The 25,017-nt window shown below is 26.1% G+C and overlaps 1 protein-coding gene across 12 annotated transcripts in view; it reads left to right on the top strand.

Annotated features, from left to right (window-relative positions):
* LOC100168796 (ELAV-like protein 3) overlaps positions 1–25,017 on the top strand; it is a 30,299-nt gene that overhangs the window by 2,547 nt on the left and 2,735 nt on the right. Inside the window, exons 1-8 of one of the 12 annotated variants that reach the window (XM_016800486.2) lie at positions 10,782–12,933; positions 13,951–14,256; positions 16,991–17,005; positions 18,053–18,156; positions 18,239–18,392; positions 18,464–18,517; positions 19,440–19,698; positions 23,362–23,403. In XM_016800486.2, coding sequence (XP_016655975.1) covers positions 14,037–14,256; positions 16,991–17,005; positions 18,053–18,156; positions 18,239–18,392; positions 18,464–18,517; positions 19,440–19,698; positions 23,362–23,403 — 848 coding nt within the window. In that variant the 5' untranslated portion in view covers positions 10,782–12,933; positions 13,951–14,036. Of the gene's footprint in view, positions 1–10,781; positions 12,934–13,950; positions 14,257–16,990; positions 17,006–18,052; positions 18,157–18,238; positions 18,393–18,463; positions 18,518–19,439; positions 19,699–23,361; positions 23,404–25,017 lie in introns of those variants that run through there. The other 11 variants (XM_029489995.1, XM_029489986.1, XM_029489985.1 and 8 more) reach the window with 11 other exon arrangements.

The raw sequence follows: 25,017 nt of genomic DNA, 5'->3' as shown, positions 1-25,017 counted from the left end.
TTAAGTATATTTATAGGTACATACCTATTTATATGTATTTTTATTGTTATGAGCTACTTACCTACCTATTCATTTATTTTAACTTAAACACAATTTATTATCATAAGTACAATTTTCGGTTATTAATGGATGGACTGTAGGGAAAACAAAAACGGGGAGTTACTCTGTAATGTAGTAGGTACAATGTGACTAGTTTATCTAGTCATTGAGTAGGTCATTATGATAGATGTGTTAAATTTGAATTCAATGATAAAATATTGTAGACAAAAAACGTTTCTGAGTGGAGACATTCTGCGAGTCTATATTTCTAAGGATATATTGTTATATATTTCAATTACTATTTTACGGCATATGTTTATACCTATATTATCCTGGACTGAAAAATATGTCCAATTCACCATTATTGTAAAAATATAACTGTTTCACTCTATAAACACAGAATATAATAAATTGTTATTCTGTGGTGTAACCACTATAACCACTGAGTAAGAATTAAGCACAACGTGGATGTTATAATAATTTACTAGTTATCTATCTATCAATATTTAATTACAAACTTTTTGTTTCGAATCTAATTATAACTTAATATTGTACATCATTACCTACATCAACATCTTAACTTAACTAGTTTACATACATGTAAAATCTTCCATTCTGTGTTTCAACAATGTCATTCATTTATTATATTTTGATTGTTATTAGAGGTATCTATATTATTATATTTAAATAATATAAATTATTAAAAAAATATTACAACTTATTTTGATTTTTACTTCATAAATTAATAATGTATATAATATATTCTGATAAAAAACTTGAAAATCTATCTAATTATCTCAATACGTTATTATTTTACATAATGATTATTAAATGGTAATATTTTTATATATTCCCGGCCATTCCCAAGCATTTACATTTTCCAGGAATTCTTTGAAATTGCCTAAACCTCAATATATAATTACCCACATGTGTGTTGTCTTCGTCTTACAAGCGAATAACATAACAAATACCTATGCGTTAACCAATTTTGTTTAGTTAGGTAGCTTTAATGTTAGAGTGAATTGACTTATTATTGGTAAAACTTTAAGGTGTATATAAAAACACTATCTGTACGTCGGTTTTTATAATTTTTAAATGTTGAAGCAAGTTGAATGTAGTGTATGTAGGTAGTTGTATGTAAAATATTGCAATTTAAAAATGGTTATACCTCAATTAAAAATTAAATATCGTAAATAATTGTCGTACAAACACATATTTCAATGTTCTTATATTTAGTTTTAATAATAGGTCAATTCCCTTACTATTAAATCTAACAGCACAGTATTGGTTCTGCATAACGCAAATTTGGTAGGTATATGTTTTATAAGCCACGGGTGTGACGTCCCTTAAAAATTCAACTCCAAAATAGATATTTTCATATTATTTATACTAATAAATAATTGTTACGAATACATTAATTTCGATCTACTCTAAATGTATATTCTATTATTTTAGTACCTATTTCAGTAAACCTACCTTAATTGTACGTGCCTATTTATTGTTGGGAGTTTGGGACCACACCTATACTATTTCCTTTTATAAATTACATTTACATAGGTAACTATCATAACTAATAATTATAGTTTTTAAACAATGAATCCATGAAGTGCTTATTCGTATAATACATATAGGACATAGGTACTTATTCAATACCTACCTACTTATTAAAATATTAGAATGATATTTAGTTAAAACTCTTTCACAAAACGCTACTTAACGTATACTAAGTAATCTTATAATTTTCATAATTTATCAAGTAGGTAACTTTTTTCAAAGTTTTAGAGATAAAAAAATAAAATAATATGTAAAGAGCATATTTGTGTTTTGTTGTACCTAAAAGTTAAATTACCTAGTTAAAAAAAAAACATTTGAGATTTAAAATATGGAAGTGTTATAAAAATACACTGTAATATTTAATAATATTCATTTTAAGTTTGAAATGCGATGTATAAATAAAGTACCCAGTTATTATATACACTATACAGCTGCATTACTGTAATAGGTACTCGTTTAAGTAAATTGTTTTTGTACACAAAGTAGTAACTAGTAAAAACTAAGAGTCTAAGACAGTCTAAGTAGGCAGCTATTTAGGATATAGAGTTTGCATTGTGACATCTACTCATGTCGCATAATATAATAGCTTATAGGTAAAATAATTAATATTATCAGCTACCTATGATACGTATATTGTAATAAAACCATCATTCTTAATAAATAATATGCTCTGTCATAATGACGTTTACATGACAGGTATAATTAATTAATTCGGTGTTTATAGTATACGAGCAGATTTTATTAATTTATAAATTCTACTGTAATTAATATTTAGTAGATATAGTACATAATAATATTTTTTTATTAAATTAATTTAACTTGATTTATTTTTAGAATTTCAGATAATAAAGAAAGATATTTGTTTGAAAAATTAAATAGTACAATAATTATGTACATTAATATTTATTATAATAATAATTTTGATAGAATAAACCTTAATTTTTTGATAATATATTCATTACAATTCGCAATAATTTGAATAATAATTATATATTTCATACTTTATTCATAAATGAGTTATATAGTTTAGTATTTACGCACAAATTCAGTATTGTAGTTGGGTACTTACATAAAAAAAATATTTTGTCTTCATAATTCTTATTTGACAAGCATTAAACAATCCTGACAGCGTTTTCATAATGGTGATAATAATTTATATTAGCCCCTGCTAAAAAAAACATTTAAGATATACAGCATTTAAAATCATGTTTGTGAAGAAAAATGTGAATTATCAAATTGTATGCCTATAGTTTGTTTAATTGTTAAACTTGAGTTTGAGTGGTTTATTATTGTTATCTAGGTATAATGAATAAATATTTGAAAACAAATAATGAATAAATACATTCAAACACAACTCAGTTAAAAGTTAGGTACTTCGATACCTTCGACATTAATCACTTGTTTTGTGCATAGGTAGTCTAGACTCTAGTTAGTATTATATATTTTTTTTAATTTAATAGTTTAAAATATACTTAACTATATACGAAATACAATAAAACAAACTAATTTAAATCGATCATATGCACTAATTGTATTCCGTAGTAGATATGCCTATAGTACTATATATAATATGAAGTTAATTAGTTGTTATACACTATAGGTACACATTACGTTTGGTGTTAACTATTCTTTAAAATTATCTTACTTTAGATAGGTACCATATATATAGACTATAGTAGGTTCCTATATATAGTCTATAATATATAAACATTATATGCCCGGATTCACAATTTGACAATAGCACGCGAAAGGTTCAATCATTTTTTAATGTAATAAATATCAGTTTCCTGTGAAATAGGGTTTGTACAGGATGATACGCGATGTGCGTTTTGAATCTAAAAGGAAATAACTTACCTATCAAATAATCATAATATCCTAACAGATAAACTTGTAACTAAATATTGATTTTTAAATGGTATTTCATATTTTATCAGCAGAGCATGATTGTATTTTTACTAGTACCTAGATGGTTATTTTTTTTATATGCATTTGATGATTAATAAATGGTCGTTCCACGCAGTAAGTAGTAACAAAATATATACCTATAACGGAAACTTAATTTGTTAATATCCGTCCATAATTTCCTCCGAGACTTCAAAACAGTCCTACATCGAATAAGGGACCATTTTATGCGGAACGTCGGTATATCTGGAAAACAATTAAGTGAATACTCTCCTGAATGGTAACAAGTAGTACCTATATTTTATAAAGAGAGTTTAAGCTCTGTCAAAATATGTTGTCTCAATATTATGTCAAACCATTATTTTCGTTTTAACAATAATTACAATGTTTTTATATTGTCTTAAACATTGTTACGTTGTCAATTTAGAATTTTCTGCTTTTAATCTTTTTGCTCATAAATACTTTCCATTTAACTTCTCCCGAAGATTTAGCATGAACGCGATTGCAAGGTTTTTTCCCCCAATCGTGCATGGTGATATTAAACGAAATTCTAAACAATATACTTACAACTTACCTACTTTGCAATATTAACTTTGACTTTTCATCTATTACAAAATAAAAGCACCAAGCCTTGTTTCGCAGTCATAATAGTAAATACTCAAAACGCTATTTCCTCTTCACTACGTTTTTTCATAAGTACATATAGGTAGATACCTAGCGGGCTTAATATCGACCGTTACACACACCTATACAAAAACAAAGGTGCGATAGCTGAACAGAGGTCGTTGTTGTTCTTTGCTCGTTATCCGTGGACTTTATTTTTACGACGGTTGCGAAATGCCATTTTACATTTAATAATCGTATAGGTTTTCCTAAAGTTATAGCCCTTGAGTATGATTGTATGAACGTATAGGTAGTGCAAAGTATGTTAAAGTGCAAAAATGCACTTTAAATACAAATATAACAAAATATACACTTTTATAAAAAAAAAAGAGACAAATAAACAAAATAAAATATATTTCCTTCAACGCCTAGTATTATGAAACAAATTTCTATATTAATTAGCAGTTTTGAATGATTTTTAAAAATCAATCAAACTCATACAGCCCTAAATTAACATATCATCTTATCAAGATAAAATTGTAAGAAACTAGGTTTAGATCTTAGATCATATACCTACTATGGATGAAGCTACAGCGTATTAAATCAGTATAAAAAAACGTTGCCGATATAGCGACGAGTCACCGAATTAGGTGGTCGATTTGCGCACGCGCCATGCGACTTCTCGCATATTTATCCACAGATACCTATTTTACCTATTGATAATTATGCGAGGAGTTGCATTGCGTTTGCGCACATTGATCACCTAATTCGGTTACTCGTCACTATATCGACAACAAAATCATACGCTGTAGCTTCATCCATAATATATTATGATCTAAAGTTAAGATTTATTAGATCTAGTTATCATATTATGCCATTATGGCATAATTTAAACGAACAAACAAATAGGTAAGTACTTGTTTCTTATCAAATAAGTTCATCGTCAAATTTATAATATTGATAAACACACATATTCTTTGTATCATATAAAACTAATTTAAAAAAAAAAAACCATCGTAAAAATAACATTTTATGAAAAACACCAATATTAATCGATAATATTTGTACATTATTATAAGGGTGCATTATTTTTGACAAAATAAGTGGAGAGATGGAAAATATAAATTATAAAAAATGGAGAGAGGCCATCCCATCGTATGCCCACTTCAACAACTGTAGGTATTTACTAAAACAATGAGTCGATGGGCAATTATTTACTTTTATACAGTTTTGTTTTTCAATCATGCAGACTGCAGAGTATCTTTAATAATATTAATAACTTATAAGTTAAAACTATTCATTGACTCATTGACATACATTATAATACCCACATAGTTTTTTATAAATATATTATAACTTCACTATAAAGTATAAGTCTTACGTCGCTTTCAAAATATATTCAACGATTTTAAATTAACTGAATGACTAAGACGTTCGATGTTACATATGCGTTGTGGCGTACTCACGGTGTGGGGGGTTCTCATGGGGTTTGACCCCCCCCCCCATTGACCGTATTTTTTATACAATTTCATATGCGTATCACAATATAATATTTTTTTACCAACATTCAACAATATCACGATTATTGATTAAGTGATTAAATTAATATAAAAAATTAAAATGTCTACTGAGTACTGATAAAGAACTGGTCGAAATAAAATTTAAAATAAAATAGATGGCATTGAAATAAGTAAGAACAAATATTCGGTACATGTATCATATTGTAAAATATATTTTTAATTAAATCTGTACAATTATATACAATATAATAATACAGTTAATTTATACAAAATGAATACAAATTATTTACATCAAAATAAGAAACATTACAAAGAATTACTTTGTAATTTGTATTATTCCCACACAACATTTTTTAAATTAATGATTTAACAGATTTATATTACTTATATGTTATTAGGAACAATTACGAATTATTGTACCTTTGACCACTTTATAGTTTTACTTATTTATTTTGAAACAATGTACATTGTTAGGTATGTGCTAATTGGAGTCATTTTTCTCTTTATGTTGATTCTGTATTAACTTGATAAATAATTTGATTGAAATTAATCTTAAAAGTTAGAAGTCTTTCAAATTTATAAAATAACCTTTCATAGTCTCTTTTCGCTTATGTAAATGTATTCGTAGTTAAATAATTGAATTGTTTTTTAATAGTAATGGAGAGAACGGATAAAAATAAACGTTCATTTACTCGAAGCCAGAATTCGCTTGATATCGATAATTTTTTTATTATATTCGTAATTGTATAAAATATACATTGTACCTATAGTAATGTAATTATTGTATGTAATTATTTTTATAAAAATAAAATTATATGACCTACAAAAAGTTTAAAAATATTACGAAACACATTTTAATAAATAATTTGAATTCTACTCATAAATAATTGGATTCCATATTGTTATTCCTGGTAGCAGTCTTTTAAAGAATACTTTTATTTTGTATTCGGAATACATATTCGAATAAATCAGAATTAAAGTATTCAGAATACGTACCATTCGAATAGTTCTTAAAAAATATATTCAGAATACTTTATAATACTTATAATAATATCTGATAAGTAATAAGTATCTAACACGTGAAAAAATAAATATTAATTTAAAAATGCCTTATTAACAATATATTTCTATAATTTTTTTAAAACAAATTTAAAAAATATCGAAGTAGTCCTATTGCTCCTTTTGATTTTGACAGAGGGTAGTCGTTACCTCTCTCCCACCTCAGTTAATGCTTATAAGTTATAACTTCAATAACAGAAAAAAGAAAACGAAAACGCTACTTCTCGAAAATTCGAGACCACTTGCGCACGCCCGTTGTATATAATATTACGCGTGTGCGGTGTATTATAAATTATAATATACGCTGTATAAATACGCCCCTAGCTGCGCTATTTATTGAACCGGCGTGGATATACTATATACATAACCGTCAACCACCCCAATTGTTCACCGAGAGCGGGTCGTTGCACTTATCGCGGTGGTCCGGGGCCCGGGAGCGCGTAGGAAATCTGCGGAAAGCGGTTTCGCGTTCAAAAAATCAATAATGTCCGGGCCGCACCGTACCTAACATACACTATACAGGCGTCATATCAGCGCAAGGTGCCCCTCGCGGCTCGCGGTACGTTGTATTATTTCCTCCGCGAGTCTGCAGAGTGCTTACTGCGTACCAATATAAATATTATATATACCATAATATACGTAGTACCTACTCGCCTAGACATATTATTAGTAAAAAGTTCATATTAATATATTACATACATATAATTAATACCTACATTAGGTATTTTACACTGGTATGATAATGTATACCTGAATAAGGATAGGCATTTACGCCAGTCGCTAGTTTATCACGTGCAGGGTTTTTCTATCAGTATGTATTAAAAAGTACATTTTTGCAGGCTTAAAAACTATAAAATATAAAATTAAAAACCTTTAAAAATAAACAGATTATTGCGTACATATTATATTAATAGAATGTAATAAATTATAGGTAGAGATGATAATTATTTTTACACTGTTAGGTATATAATTCGGAACTTTTATACACAAAATTACTTATAAGCTTATTCAGATTTCATAAATGTATAAACAAATCGCGGTAAAAAATTCTAGTGTATTATGTTATGAATAAAAAAATGTAAATAATTATTACATACAAATAAGATATACATAATATTATAATATAGGTAATGATTTCTTAATTAAATTGAGTATTAACTATCTTCATATACAATATAATATATTAAAAAAAAAAAATCAATGATTATAATAATTATATACTTAGTATCATTATCAATATAAAAAATCGAAATAATATAATAAATTGAGTATTAACTATCGCCATACAAAATATAATATATTTAAAAAAAAAAATCAATGATTATAATAATTATATACTTAGTATATCATTATCAATATAATAAAATCGAAATAATATAATAAATTGAGTATTAACTATCGCCATACAAAATATAATATATTTAACAAAAAAAAATCAATAATAATTATAATATTTTCTAGTATTATTACTTTTCAGTTTAATTAACTAACTGTCGTCAAAAAAATAATATTAAAAAAAAAATTAATTTTGTTAGGTAGGTAAAAATTTAGTTACAATTAAATTTATATTAATAGGTACTAATTGGAAGTTAGATTGTGCATCACATGATATTTTTCCTTTTACCTAATTATATGTACCGGTATTTTTATGTTTCTGACTTTTTCACTGCTCACTTTTTATGCCTTGGACATTTTAACCACGTGCTTTTTGACTTCAGACTTTTTATTATTATACCGTATAAACTATGTATTATTCTTGTCTATTATATGTAAGTTATATCCTGCACTCTTTTGCAAACGATTTGTTTATAATATTATGTCTACTGCTTGTATTTACATTTTACAGTATTAATTCCATCGACAGTAAGTCGCTTTATTAATTAAGTCTAGGTTCTCTAGTAAAATTTTATATTTTTATGTCTAATTTTTCCAAATATTTTAATTACCTACAATGGTTATTTTTTTAAATATTTACTTTGGGCTGTGGAGAGTTTTCTGAACAAGTTCTGATTTGACCAGCGTATATTTTATTCACCACGCACTTGTAGTCTGTTAACAATATGTAATATAGTAATAAGGACAATATAGTACTATTATAGTAGTATTCTATTACAATACATCATACAATATTCTTCAGAGTGTAATCCCACAATTTCATAAATTTCATTGCAAACTATACTATGTGGTTCGTTAGGATTATTTTCTGTACTACGTTTAATAGTTATTATATTGTATGTTTTACTTCTATATTTCTATAGGATTTTCCATTTGCTTGTCGGTAATGCATTTTAACATTTTATATATTTATTTCATTTAGGATACCTGTTTGTATGCTGTAGGTACGTATGTACAACTTATATTTTGTATTAAAAATAAACTGTCTGTTGAACCTCTTCAATATAGCTTTGAGTGAATAAACCCTCCTATTCTTACTCTTTGGACGCAAATGATACATTTTGTCATAATTTATCAACATTTGCTTACTTTTTATTTTAGACTGAGCGCTCCGATGGATATATTGATTTTACAATGATGTCTATTTTTATTATTAATTTTTTTAATTTTTGTGTCTGTCATCACCTTTTTGGGGAGTAAAAATGCTTAGATTTTCTGCCTAATCATCTTCTCTGGTAGAAAAGTGAATCTAGTGGTACCTACCCACTTGCCCCCCGCCCTTTTTATGCACTTAAATGTATATGGTTTAACTTTAAATTTTAATTGTATTATATAGGTATATTAAAATACTTGATTAATAACTAAATATTTTGATTTATTAGTTATTATAAATAACAAGCCACAAAGCATATGGTGATATGTACACCAATTAATTATTTGCATACATACTTCATTAATTGTATATATTACAAATATTCAAAAATGTTTGGAACTTAGAAAATAGACATTAGACGTAACGCCAAACAACTAATAATCACTGAATATTTAAATATAAGGTTTCCTAAAAATGATCGCCAAGTGTGTTTGCGTATTGGTTTTATATTATATTGATCTATCTTATACAATAATATTATATAATGTTACTCGTTCAACGTTTTCCACCGGCTACGAACACGCTCACTCATATAGCCATCAAATATTGATAAACCTCTAACCTCTTGACTCTAAGTCTCTAACACCTATAACCATTTTAGTATACACATATATAGGTAGTGTGGAACCCCATAATCATTGATAAAGGCCCATTTTCAAATATATTTTTCTAAGAATAATAAATTGCTTCAGTGCTTCTACATGACGCTTATCGTGGTGTATAATATAATATAATTTAGGTATTTTAGGAAAGTTTTATTATTTTGTCGCTAATTATAACACATAATTTTAAACACGATGGAAATATTTAGGTATACATTAATTATAGTATAATTATTATAAACATTTGAATATTATATAGTACCTATATGTTCATTAAAAACAGTAGAAGTATTAATTATTTTAAAATATATATAAGTAGGTATATAGTATATAGTATAGGAAATAAATACTACTAATATAAATAACACATTTTTGATTTCTTAGATACCTAATTGGCTATTTTAAACTAAAATATTTTTATATTTATGTGTATAATACACTGTATATCGTATATGACAGTTTTTTTTTTTATAGACGAATTTTATTTATGAGTTTGAGCTCCCGCGGCCGTTTCAGAATATAGACTTTAGGCCATTATTGGTATTTGGTTTTACAACGTTATTTGCGTTATTTTTTTTTTTTATAAATTTTGTATAATATAATATTCTATTTTCAACATGGATGGTGGTTTTTGGTAGATCATTTTATCTAGTTGGTACTTTAAGGGGGTAAAAATAAAAAATTCTCAGAATTTTTTTAAAATTAATCATCGTAAACAACTAACAAAAAATATGGAGAATTTTCATGCAACACCAGTTTTTGACAAAATCGAATTTGAATTTTCACTGCAGAATCGAATAGGCATATTAAGATACAATTTTTTTGTAAGCGTTTAAAGTTCCAATTTTGACAAAATTTGTCAGGAAAATCAGGAAAATTTGCATACCTATACTATTTTGTAGTAAAAAAAATCATAAAATTGTTAATTTTAATACCTTAGGCGTGAACATTGAATACAAGGTTTCTCATAAGTTTTTCTCAAATTGACTCAAAACTGTTTAAAAACCTAAAAAAAGTTGTTAAAGTTCAAATTCACCAATTTTTTAGAACAAGGTATTTGTAGTGTTTGACGAGAAATATGTGACTGAGTATTACGTGACAGTAGTAAGCTATTAAATAAAGTCTAACTACTTGATGGAATGTGCCATCGTTATAGTCAATGCATATGAAAACAAAGGTCGTGTTCAAAACAATGATCCTCAAAGATCGTAAAAATGTATACTATACAGTTTTTTATTGTAAGCACTAAACTCAAAATGATAAGACGTTTTTCCCCTCGTTTCGGCTTTTCCAGGTTTTACCTACAATATATTTATATATTCCAACAAATCACTAAATCACTTCTACATACTAAATCTCTGGACTATTGTGCAAGAGTTTGAAAATGCATATTATGTGTACCGTGTAGTAGGTACCACGAAGAGTGTAGCCTTAAACAGTTAAACGCATTCAAATTTCCCAAAAAGTGTCCATAACTTTACTCGCCTTAAAGTTTATTACCAATGTAAAAGTAAGCAGGGTGTGATTGCGAGCGCGATTCTATACTGATGGCATATAAACCTTATTTCAATAATCAATGTCGTTGTTCCGGGAAACAGGGGTGTGTAGGAACGAAGAATAAAATAATGTAATCATAATATAATTTTATTTAGTATATTAAGACGTATACTTGATGGTGATGACTGATGATGGACGGCTCTACTCGAGTCTCGAGCTCGGGTTGTCGGGCAATAGTTTGTGAGGGGGCGGTAGCCGCCAGCCGGGCCGTCGATCGCTCGAGCTGCTCTGTGCTCGGTCCGACGGTCCGTAGCGGCCTCAAAGGAGGGGACGAGAGAGAGAAAGAGAGAGATAGAGAGAGAGAGAGAGAGAGAGAGAGAGAGAAATAGGGAGAGACAGAGAGTGTGAGGGAGAGTGATGAGACACGGCCGATATGCAGTAGCAGTGTAGCACCAAAAGGAATTTTGTAAGCTTTTTACTGGCGGAGGGATTTCGAACTTCGAAGCTCACTCGCGCGCACGCGCTTTCAGCCCGACAACGACCGATCATCGTATGGTCCGCCGGCCGCCACAGCAGCTCTTTACTCAGTCAGTTGTTCCCTTTTATCATTATTATCAGTAATATAATTATTACGAATGAATTTATTTTTTCTTCACGCACCGTAGTCCGTACAAGTTACAAACTCACCAGTTATACACTAAAAAGTAAAAATAGAGACTATAAAATATTATAATACTATAAAAAATATAACCCTGTATAATATTATAGTTGTCTGTAAAATTGTTATCGTCGTCATGTGTTTGACGCACCGGGCTTGTGTGTGCGTGTCGCGCGAGCGCGCGGGTGCGTGAAGCCATGCGCGTGCGCAGGTTCGTATGTGTGCGTGCATCGCGTACCGATGTTATTAGCACAGTAATAATAATATAAATTGTAATCACGAATCACGATCACAACCATCATAACCATAATCATAATAATGATCATGTCTTATGTGTATATTATTTACATAAATTTAACCGCGTTTAACGACATCGATTCCCGAACGCGTAAAGTTGTCGTTTAACGATCCATATAGTATATTAGTCAACATAGTACTTAGGAAAGTTATTATTATTACATTTTAATACTATAGGTACCGTTCGTTTAACGGTTAAATCGAAGTTTAGGCGACGTTCGAACGCATCGCCCGTAAGCCCGTATTATATTAGACGACGACGACGACGCCGCCGCACACGTCGGAAGAGTCAGACGCGTCTCACTTTTCCCGCACTCTCTTCGTCGCTCGCTCGCTCTCGGACGCCCGGACGTCTCCGTCGTCTCCCTCACACGTCTTGCTCCACTTGCCCTGTCACTGTCTCTTTTTTTCTTTCTGTTTTTCTTCGTTTCGTTTTTTTTTTAATTTTTAATTTTGTCGTTGACCGAATATGTGTTTGCCGACAGTTGACCGCGTAGTTCGCAGTGCCGATAAGTGTGCGTTTGGAAAATGCCACTGAACTTGGGCGGTTCTCGACGGACTGCAAGTAGCGAGTCAACTATCATAATTTATAATATTATTTTAGTCTGTCAGCTGTTTTAGCTATACCTAACAATATATTATATACTTAACGTGGTAGGTAAAAACTAACGATAGCTATATTTTTTATTTTTCTGCCCTCCCATCCACCTACTGATAACTGCGGAATTTTGAACTATTAGGTAACTCCTCGCCACAGGGAGATCAACCATTCAACCATCTGGCTTACCCATCCCACGATTTAACAACACAATTTTTGTGTAACTTAATAAACGTCTTGAAATAAATATTGTTTTTTATGACAACCAGTGAGCATTCCAGGTTTTTCTGAAAAAATATTTGCTAAGATAGGAATAATTTATTAAGTACTTATTTTTATTCTGTCTGAATAAAAAATGCGAGTAAGTAGGTCTAACAAATGTTGTTTTACTAGTATTTTTAATGATTTATTCAGAAGCACAATTCCTCGCACAATTCATAATATTTAAATATTTATCATCCAAGGTACCCACTATGAACCTAGGTATACATTTCATGACATAATTAATGAAATAAAAAAATGAATGAGTATTTATCCTGGTTATTTATTTACTACTTAATGCTTATAGGTTATCGGTACTTATGAAATAGTGTTGATTATTTATTTTTTATATGCAGGTACTAGCCACTAGGTAACATTAACTATTAAACATTCAATCATACTTGAACTAGGTAGGTTACCTATTTGATTATGATTAATAATATTGTACCTAAGAACTAAATCTGTGATTTATTATACCTATTATTGCATAAACGGATAACAATCACTTTTAATTGTTATCATAAAGCTCAAAAACAAATTAATACTACTATTAATTATTCACAAGATTCTATCTACCTATTGAAAACTTGTTACTCTTTTGCCATCAGTCACAATATGAGATTGTCCAGTAAAAAAAAGGGTTTATTCAGTGGAATTTGTAGCAGGTTTCTTAGACCCGACATGTGTACTTTTTAATTGTTTTCAAAAGATTTCTACGTACAAACTTACATTTAAATTGAATTATCAATACCTAATAAATATAATGTTAATTAATATAGCTGAGCTAACCTTTTATTTTGATTACATTTCAGAATTTATTGTTTTCGTTTATTTTATTTGTTTACTGAAACAAAAAAAAAACTAGTCAAAAAATCTAAAAACAATTATAATTATCAATATGATGCAAAACGGAATGGATTCACTACCACATAATGGTTCAATACATACCTCAAGTACAAATTCTCATGCATCACAAGGAAATTCCTTGAATGAAGAAAGTAAAACCAACCTTATTGTAAATTATTTACCTCAAACAATGACTCAAGAAGAAATTAGATCACTATTTTCTTCAATTGGTGAAGTTGAAAGCTGTAAACTTATTAGAGATAAAGTCACAGGTAAGCCTATATATATTTCTGTTGTATTATTTTAAATAATAATTTGTAGTAGTGTGAAATCTTTGTATTTACATATGATTACCTACTATTAACACATACTCAAAAGATAATTTACTTAGTGTAATATAAAATGCTATATACTTAATAGTATAGAAAATAATTATATAAATGAAATAATTTTAATATTTATTAGTAGGAAATTTAATAAAGGTAAAGTAGATGGTCTTAATTTTATTATTAAATAAATTCTTGGGTAGTACCTTTCTATTTAGCTACATATTTTATTTTTTAAAACAAATTTCTCGTGCTCGATTGGAATTACATCCAAAATATTGACAATTCAGAACTTATTTATTCTAAAAGTTTTAAGATAAAGATATTCTAAAATTATAATTTATTAGTTGATTGTCTTATGTGTAATTTAGAATTTTTTTATAAAAACAATAAATTGGATCTTAAATAAATTTCTTAATTTTAAATAACTGTAATATAAAAAAAAATGAATCGGAGTTTAGGTACTTAATACTCTTTTATGTTGTGGAATATATGGACACAGTGTATTAATGAAATATAATAAACAGATCAGTGGCGTACACAGAAGCAGGATTCTTAGTTCTACCTCCCCCCTCCCAGTCTTCAGTTTACAAAAAAAAATCTTTTTCACTACCAAAATCAATACACAGAGAAGATTAATTATTATTTTTTTCAAATGTGAAATTGCAATAACATCGGAAATCGTTTCAATTTTTTTTTGGCTGATTAAGAACTATGCTTACATGTAGGTGCTAGGTTATTGCAATAGTACTCCCACTGTATAATTTTATCACGCTAAGGGGATGACCTATACTTAAGCCATAGACTGTACCTTTACGTTGCCATTTTATTTTGTTTGATAGGCCTATGTTGCAATAACCTTGTATATTTAAGTCATGGCTAAAACACTCTAAAAAGCAAAAGCAAACTAAAAATCCTGCGTACGCTAACGAATATAAAAACGTAATGAAACCCTGACATTGTTTTAATAATTTTAAATTTGTAGAATGTTGAATTTACTAGTTAAAAAGATAATCTATGTATTACAGACGACTTTTTTAAGAATACCTATTCCACATAGGTATACAGGAATAAAGTTTTTAAGTATGAAATAGTACCTAATAATAATCTTTACAATATCTAAATTTATATTAAATGTAACAAACATAATTTGTATACATTTTGAACTCATAAAAATTTGTTAAAAATGTTCTGTAAAGATTTACTAAACTAAACACAATGTAAGCCAATATTTAATAACAATTATTAAAAAAGAAATGTGATGTATTCTTATATGTATGTACCTATGTAATGTGATGTTAAAGTATTATTCCTAAGGAGAAGTAATGCTTTGAGAAGAAGTAATGCTAATGCGGTTCTTCTTCAATCCCTCGATTAACTCGAAAAAAAAAGTTTTATTCCTATTAAATTGAATATACCTATCAAAATACCACAGTTAATTTTAACAAAGGTATGTTAAAGCTTTAAATATAACCTACCTATAATATTATTTTCAAAATTAACAATCTTGATATTAATAATTAATATATTTATTCTATTTCTTTGTATATTATCAAATATCACTTTAATTTAGGTAGACATCTCCAGTTGATATTGTTATTGCAACAATGCCCATAATTGTTACAGAAACTATACCTAATAATTATATGCATAGATTAAATTAATTATTTATTTTGAAAACCCAGATTTTTGCCCTATCCTCTCTTAAACTTGTTTTTCAGTTATTATTACAAACTGTTGGAATAAGATGTGGATCATACATTTTTAATTTTTATCATACTTTTTTTTTGAGATTAAATCAATTCCTACTATTTTGCTTTTTAAACATTTTAAATCATATTGTACCTGATGGAGACGTATTTAATTTATACATTTTTTGCATCTATAATTTTTGCTTGAAGAAGTTTGTTTAATCTAACTCATTAGAATTATGATTGTAATAAATAAAATATTAATAAAACAAAAAAATTTAATTTTACCATTTAATATTTTTTTTTCCAGAACAAAATTATTGTTAGTTTTAAGAATGTACCTATGTGTGAATTATTTGTATTCTTATTGAATATATTCCCTGGTTAAATTAATTTAATTTTAAATATGTATAGCCTTGAATAAAATAAAAACAGAACATGCCTAGTACGGTTTTTGGTTAAAATGATAAATAACTATTGGCTTTTATATTGTAAATTACCTATCTTAAAATATAATAATTTTAACTAGTTGATTATTAATAAAATAAATGAATATAATAAATTTTATTTATATAAAATATAAATTTCTAACTAAACAAATGTCAGGAGGATTTTTTTAATTTAATTTTGACCATTGAATTTATTATGAAAATTATTATAATTATTAGTATTTATTATTTGGTATTAACTTTTAGTTAAAATATTTTTTTTTACTTTTAATTTAAATTAATTAGTAGGTACTAAAACTAAATAAACAAAATAATTACTTGTTTACAAGTGGTATATGATTAGTGATTTCATAAATAGTTTATGTTTATGATTTTATAATTTTTCATTTATTTTAATAGGTAACATTTAAAAATATTTCATTTATAGAAAACATTTTTTTTTTTTTATGTAATGGAATTTTACAAATAAACCTACTACCTAGGTACTCATAACATATGTTTTTATTTTTATTTTTATTTTTTCATGCTTTTTCACAACAGGATCTCTTCCATCAGGTACTGTAATTTAAAGCATTGTTAGTTCTTAATATGGCAATTTTTAATTTAAAACTAGGATGTATTATTTTGTTTTTATAAAAATGTATTATTTATGTGTACTTATTCCCACACTAGCTTGAAATATAAATACTTACTTAGTTCTCGGACAAAGTATAGCCTTAACTGTATAGTATAGTAGTACTGTAAAGTATTTGAGATCAAAAATATAAGTTAAGAAATATTATTTATCTAAATGTTATACATATTTTGAATTTTCCCAATATAAATTCGCTGCCAAATTATTTTTATAATTTATTTAACTTAATATTTTGAGCAGGACTTTGTTTTTTACTATCGTGTGCTTTTTTCAGTAAATCTGTATATCTAATTATTATTTTCATTATTTATATATTTTTTTTTTTTTTTGGTGTGGGAGGGTGTTTTATAAGAATCAATGAGTACAACAAAAGTTTCATATAGCCTCTCTATAGATTAGAAATTGGATACAGATGGTACTTTAGAGAGGACATTTTGAAATTTGTCAGTAGTTTAAAAAAAAAATAACTATAATTATAACTTGAAAAATTTGATTTCTTTGTTTTAATTTTTAAAATTTGATATTTTTATGTTGAAGTCTTCTAATCCGTTAGATATAAATTCAATCACGAGATTTGATCTACAATTTATATTATGATTAAATTTACAATTTTTAATCAAGTATTTATAATAGTCTGTTGGAAGTAATTTATACTTATTGGAATCAGTGAGGAGACTATGAGTATATACAACAATAAAACCTCAATAGTATATTTAACTACTTTTTTTTTGATAACTTTATTTTATTAACTTAATTTGCATACATAATACTGATTATAGATATTAACATGAATATGAACATACATACATATAGGTACATACATATATAATTAATTACTCAATAAATTAATTTGATATTTAATTGTTTCACTATTTTATTTATATTTATAATATTGGGATATAATATGTTCATCACTACTAGTGAATAGTGTGCATGCTTCAATTGTTCAATTATTTTTGTTTTTGTAGGCCAAAGTTTGGGCTATGGTTTTGTTAACTACCATCGACCAGAAGATGCAGAAAAAGCAATTAATACATTAAATGGACTAAGATTACAAAATAAAACAATTAAGGTACATTCAATTTTATACTAATGTACTATATTAGTTAATTTTTCTAGGACATTGAAATTAATTGTAATAAAAATAATTTAAGGTATCATTTGCAAGACCTAGTAGTGAAGCAATTAAAGGGGCTAATTTGTATGTCAGTGGTCTTCCAAAACATATGACTCAACAAGACCTTGAAAATTTATTTAGTCCTTATGGTCGGATAATAACATCAAGAATTTTATGTGATAATATGACTGGTGAGTTTAGTTTCATATTTTTATTATTTCGTTGTTTGCCTTGAAATATTCTAATGGAAGAAATATTACTGATATGTTCACAGTGCGACAATTTGTAGGAAATACTGGAGGTGATCATTCGCCGTGTAAGTTATTGATTTTAATAAAAGACTAATAGTTGAAATGTGATAATCAGTAATTCTTAAAAAAAATTTAAATTAATCAAACAACATATTTTATACTGTATTAAGTTAATCTAGAATAAATAAAATTTTATATTCTTGATGCAATTGTTGTATGTTCATAATTAGAAATTAACCCTTTGAGGAGCAGCCTTAGAATACGTAAATGCAACTCAGGGAGCGGCTTAGGAATGAAAAATTTGAAAATAAATTTTGAGCGAAGACGTATATGTACGTCCTATTTTAATAGGATTGATAAATTAAAATAAATCGATTGATTGAAATTTAACTTTACAGATAGCAGCACATACTTTATATAAGGTATTTTACGTTAATGAAACATAAACAAAGAAATTAAAAGAAATTCGCGGTAAAAACGTAGATATACGTCCATGCTCCTCAAAGGGTTGATGAAAAAAAGTTTATTCAATTTGCATTTATTATTATTATTTTTATTATTTTTAAACAAAATATGAACTTCTAATTTCACTAATATTCATTAAAAAATCTATGTAAATTATTTTAGATACTAAGCTAAAAATAACTAAAACAAAATAGCTACATTAGATCTAAATCTAGTATAGTTCTAAACAGTAGTTAATACTCAGAATAAAATGTTGTATTTTTTACGTTAAAAAAAATTATTTATTTATTGCATATTATAGTCATAAAATACATATAGGTAGTTAAAATTAGTTATATGTAAATAAAAAAAATAGCACCTTAAATAATTTATTGATACTAATAAAATTATTTTAAATTTCATTCTACATTTCTTATAATACACTGTGATTTGTTATTTTATTATTATGTATGATATCTCGACGACTTAATGTGTAAGTGGTCAAATGTGTTATACATTTTATTTACTACAATTTCTTTTTAGCAATTTCAAAAGGTGTTGGTTTTATAAGATTTGATCAAAGAATTGAAGCCGAACGAGCAATTCAAGAATTAAATGGAACTGTTCCCAAAGGTTCAACAGAATCAATTACTGTGAAGTTTGCCAACAATCCTAGTAGCAATAAAGCAGTACCTGCATTAGCAGCTTATTTAACTCCTCAAGGAGCTCGAAGGTTTGCTGCTGGCCCTATTCATCACCCTACTGGGCGCTTCAGGTATATTCCACTCTCCCCTTTATCCAGGTATGACCATTTCTTCTCTTCATTTGTTTTACAGTGATATTATTAGAATCAATTCATTAACAATTCATTTTAAATGTACCATTTTTTCAATAAAATTACTATTAAAGAAATTTAAATAATAATTTGGTTAGACAAAAAGGAAAAATATATTACGTTAAATATACACTTACAACAATAATTTACCAAAAATATATAAAACACTTAAACTATAGTTTGATCAAAAAAATAAATGTTAATGACATAATAGGTATACCCGCAATTTATCAATTAAAAAAATTAATTTTTGTATTTATTGACTAGGGGGAAATTAATTAAAAAACCTTAAAGTTAAACGTTTAGGTTTTTCAAATAACAATATATTTAATGTTCATTTAAATATAATAGTTAAGGATCTACAGTTAGATTTTTAAGGGAAGTATTTTTTATTATTTTTTTAATAAGCACATCATAAATTGGTTAATTATACATTATTTAAACGCAAATTTTCTTTTGATGGTCTCTCAAGTGCTGTTCGTTCACTTTTACATATTTAAGATTGTAGTTAGTAATATATTTTTAATATATTTTTCATAGGCACAAGTCCAAATAAAAGTACTTAAATTCTAGTTAGCATTTTATTTTTATATCATAGTCAAAAATTTATTAATTAAAATTTATAATTTACAATGCATAAAATAATTTATCACATTTTGACATTTTAATTTTGAAATCTTAAATAAAATGAGCCTATAATAGTGTTTTTGATCAATACTTAATAATATATTTAAAATCTATTTTATAATTACATACTTATTTATATAAATTATTCATAATATTGTTTTTAATATTTTAAAAATTAAATTAATAATTTGTTATGGTTTTATTGAACTTTTCATAATAAATTTAACAAATTAATATAATATAATATAATAAACCAATTTATATCCATATGCATAGTCAATTTATGTGTCACATAAGGCATAGTAACATGTCTTATGTGACACATACTTGACTATGCATTTGGGAATTAGTGTTTTAAGTTATAAAGACATAATACATAGAGACACCGTATCTACGGTTCCATTTATTTTATGATGATTGTAAATCCTTGTTTTAAAATACTCTTATAATGTTCATTTATTTTATTTTCAAAATTATCAACGTTTAGTTAGTAAAAATAATTTTTCTCATCTTTTCACTATATATAAAAAAAAATTATTTCTACAAGTATTTTAGTAGATGAACCAGATTTAATGATATTATTGAACCTTTGATTTTAATATCAACATATATTTTACACATTTATTTGATAATTTTAAAATATAATAAGTATTATATTAGATAATATCATATCTAAATTTTAGATTTTATAATGAAACATTGGTATGTTTTAACACAACACTAAATTTTTTTCACAAATATAATATATAATCTAATGCCTGAAATACTAACATTATATTTTAAATTGCTAACTGTGACTGTATACTGAACCTCTGGGCTCTAATTATATGTTAATTCATTATATTATGACTTATGTCTTTTAACTGCTTATTTAACAAAAGTCAAATTATGTATTTCTGTAAAATGATGGTCATATTTTATAATACATTTTACATTTTAATTTCATGTATAAATCACCCACCCTTCATTTGTTTTAACTTCATATTATTTACGTAATTATATTATTATTAAAGAACCAACATTTTCCTGATTATTTAAATTTTTATTAATTAGTGATTACAGTATTTTTTTAAAATTTATTATTCTTTAATATCATTAAATTTAGTATATTATACTTTTATTTTGTCTTTTGTTTTTGTTTTTATTTTTTTATTTTACAAAGTGTGGCAGCTTATAAATAGTGTTGTTTTACAATTTTATTTTATTTGATTGCACATTATACTATTCTATTTACCAATATATTAATGTACATATCATAAAATTAATTTTTAGTAACTTAATGGTTGATAAGTAATGTTGTTGTAATGTTCTTTAAGTTTATAACAATATAATATGATTTAAATTGAATAAATAAAAAAAATTTAAATACTCTTGTTTATATAACAAGAAGTATTAAACTATACTTTCTTAAGTATAGTTTGAGTGTATAGAGATAATCATTATCAATATTAAATCAATTTTATAATATAACAATTAGATTTTTTTCCATTATTAAATGCAATATTAATTATTAACTACTAAATTAATATATTTAAATGTACAGTTGATTTTTTTTTCATTGAATATATTAATTTAGTATTTAGAGGATTACTGTTACAATGTAATTATACATATTAGTATAGTATTTACTCAAAATTAAACTTTAATATGTACATACATTTCATTACTTGATAAATGCTTAAATTAAATACTATTATTCTGCTGGTATTTAATTAGGTAATATTATTTTAGTTTCATATTTTCATCTTTGTATGTGTGTATTTACTATATTATTTAATTCCGTTGAGTCTACGACGGTAAAGAACATTACAGCAAAGTATTAGGGCTAGGAGGATTCAGTTCCAGTTGTGCGATAGTTAAATAAGTATTTCCTCTCAAATTAACCTATTTAGCATTGACATGATGTGTATTTCGATATTTATGAAGTGGGATTAAAACTATATTCTATTAAATTTATCTTTTTTTTAAGCATAAATCAAAATATTTATTTAAAAATTATTAATTGTATTTGTTATAAAATAACTAACTCTTACTCCTAAAATTCCTTTGCGGATGATGGTCAAAATTATACTTAAATTCATAATTGACATTATTTGTTAATGATTTTAAAAATAATATTCATAATAAATCAAAACTTGACTTAAAACTCAATAACCCAATCAATGGAGAGGAGAAATTGTTCATACCATTCCTGGATTTGTAGCAAAGTGTAATTTATAACCAATGGATTGATGTATCACGAGATGGCATAGGTAATATATTTCCAATTATTTGTATTAAGTGCGGGTGAGCACACACAAATTGCTGGTAGGCAGAAATTAATTAAATAGAGACACAATTTATTTTCGTTGTGCACATAGAACATAGTGAAACAAAGCTTATGTTTCATGTCAGAAAGAGGGGGTATATAGTATTGTTCATTGATGTGCATGTAATTATTAGCTTGTAAAAAAAAATAAAATTTATATATTTACCTTAAGATAGATTTTTTTTAAGTTGCTATTTATTTATTTTTAAATAAAAAATTAATTGTTTTATGCATTATTATTATTTTATGTGTCAAACATATGAAAGGCACAGTTTGATTTATTTATTTGAAAAATTTATATGAATTAACTTTTTCGAATTTATTTTTTGCTTCATTTATATTTATAGAAAATATTTCTAATCAATGATAATAATGTTAAATATTTATAAATTACATTAATAAGGATTATTTATTCAAGTATAATAGTTCATTGATCGATTTTTAAGAAAATATTTTGTATTATTTTCTATGGATAAATAAAATTCTAACAATATGCTATCAAAAAGATTTGTATCTACCTCCTTTTTTTGTTGCATCAAATAACTGTTGAGATAACTATTTACAATTTATTTTTACTTGTAACTTAATATTTATTAAAGCTGCCGCTCATTGTACAATTTATTTTATATAGAATTTATTGTTTTATAAATATATATAAATATATATTTATTATTTTTATTTTTATTTTGTTTTAGCACTGGAAAGACCATGCTAGCCATAAACAAAGGCTTACAGAGGTCAGTATAGTTTCTTAAATAAGACTTCTAAACATAAAATAAAGATAATTGTAGGTACCTACATGTAAATCTAGGTCCATGCATATAAACTGAATAATTAACATTTTCAACCTTAGAAAGTAGTATAAAAAGTAGCTCACTACTAAATTATTTACTTCAAGCATATTGGTGAAAATTTTTAATTAAATTGCCTTGTGGTGACTAGATTGTGATATTTTAAGATAATAACCAATTTTTTAGATTCTAAAAGGATCAATATTAATTACTTGTCTCCTTCTAGTGCAGTAAATATGCTTCATTTTTCAACTTCATGGAGGGTTTCTTGTGGCTAATTGGGTATAGTTTTGCTTTAAAAATTCCCTAACTTTTTTCAATAATCTAGACATATTTTAAAAAAAATTACAGAGAAACATAATATCTAGTTTTTGAATAAAATTGATTTCATTGTACCTAATTCAAAAACAAATTATATATAAACTCTTTTAACTTAAATTACAATATTATTTTAGTATTTTATAGCCATAGTCTTCTAGACATAACTTAAAAAAATATTATAGTTTTTTTTTTTTAGTAGCTATTTATATGTAATTTGATATATTTCATGCTCGGTCAGAAGCTTGAAAATGGTATACAAGGTTCCTCATTAGTTGTTCTTATACTGTAGTTAAAGAAAATATTGAGTGTAAAGCCACACTTATTGTTATAAGTGATTGATGTTTGAATTTTGGGCAAACCACTGACATTTGAAAATTATTTTGTAAAAAATTATAAAATATTTAATTTTAATTTAATTATGCTTGAAAATTCAATTAAATTTATTATTCAAGAAATCATTATTGTAGAAACTTAAAATATTTTATTATTACTTAAATTATTGTTTTCTATGCAAAGTGAAATGTTTAAAACATGAAGACTTATTATAGGCATTTAAAATAGCTTAGTTTTTTGATTATACACTTTGATGGATTAGGCACTGTTAAAAAATTTTGAAATTGAATACAAGAATACATTAGGTAATATTTTGTTATTAGCGTTTGAAAATAAAATTTTGGAAATATCTATACATATGTTATGTTAACTTTAATAAAAATAGAAATTTAAATTAATACAATTATAAAATATCCTTAAAATAAAGCCGATACACCTCTGCTCAAAATTGTTTTTCATATGGTATCATTGAATTTAAATTGAACTTTTATAGTGACTTATTCAATATCAGAGGTCACTTAGAATCTGATATACAGCTGAACACTTCCCCTGATTTTTTCTTATTTTTCTTCTGTATTTGTTTAAATAATTTAAATATCATAACAGCTTTGCCATGTAGAGTTAATTTAATTCATAATTCATTTTTATATAACCATCTACTAAAAAATTTAAATTATTATTGTTAAATTTTTTTCACCGGTCTAAGGCCTAAAATGTATTGAAATTAGTTAATAAAGTATACATGATTTAAGTGCATGGAATAAACACTAATTAACCTAACCACTTAAGAGGACGCTACACCCGCATACGTTGTCTCCGTCTTACAAATGCACGACATAGCAAAAACTGTTTTGCGCGGGACAACTTTTCTAGCACCATATTTGTTATAGAGCTACCAAATTTTCA

The sequence above is a fragment of the Acyrthosiphon pisum genome, chromosome X (assembly GCF_005508785.2).
Source record: "Acyrthosiphon pisum isolate AL4f chromosome X, pea_aphid_22Mar2018_4r6ur, whole genome shotgun sequence".
In the NCBI taxonomy this organism is placed as follows: Eukaryota; Metazoa; Arthropoda; class Insecta; order Hemiptera; family Aphididae; genus Acyrthosiphon; species Acyrthosiphon pisum.
This window is presented reverse-complemented; position numbering and strand designations above follow the sequence as displayed.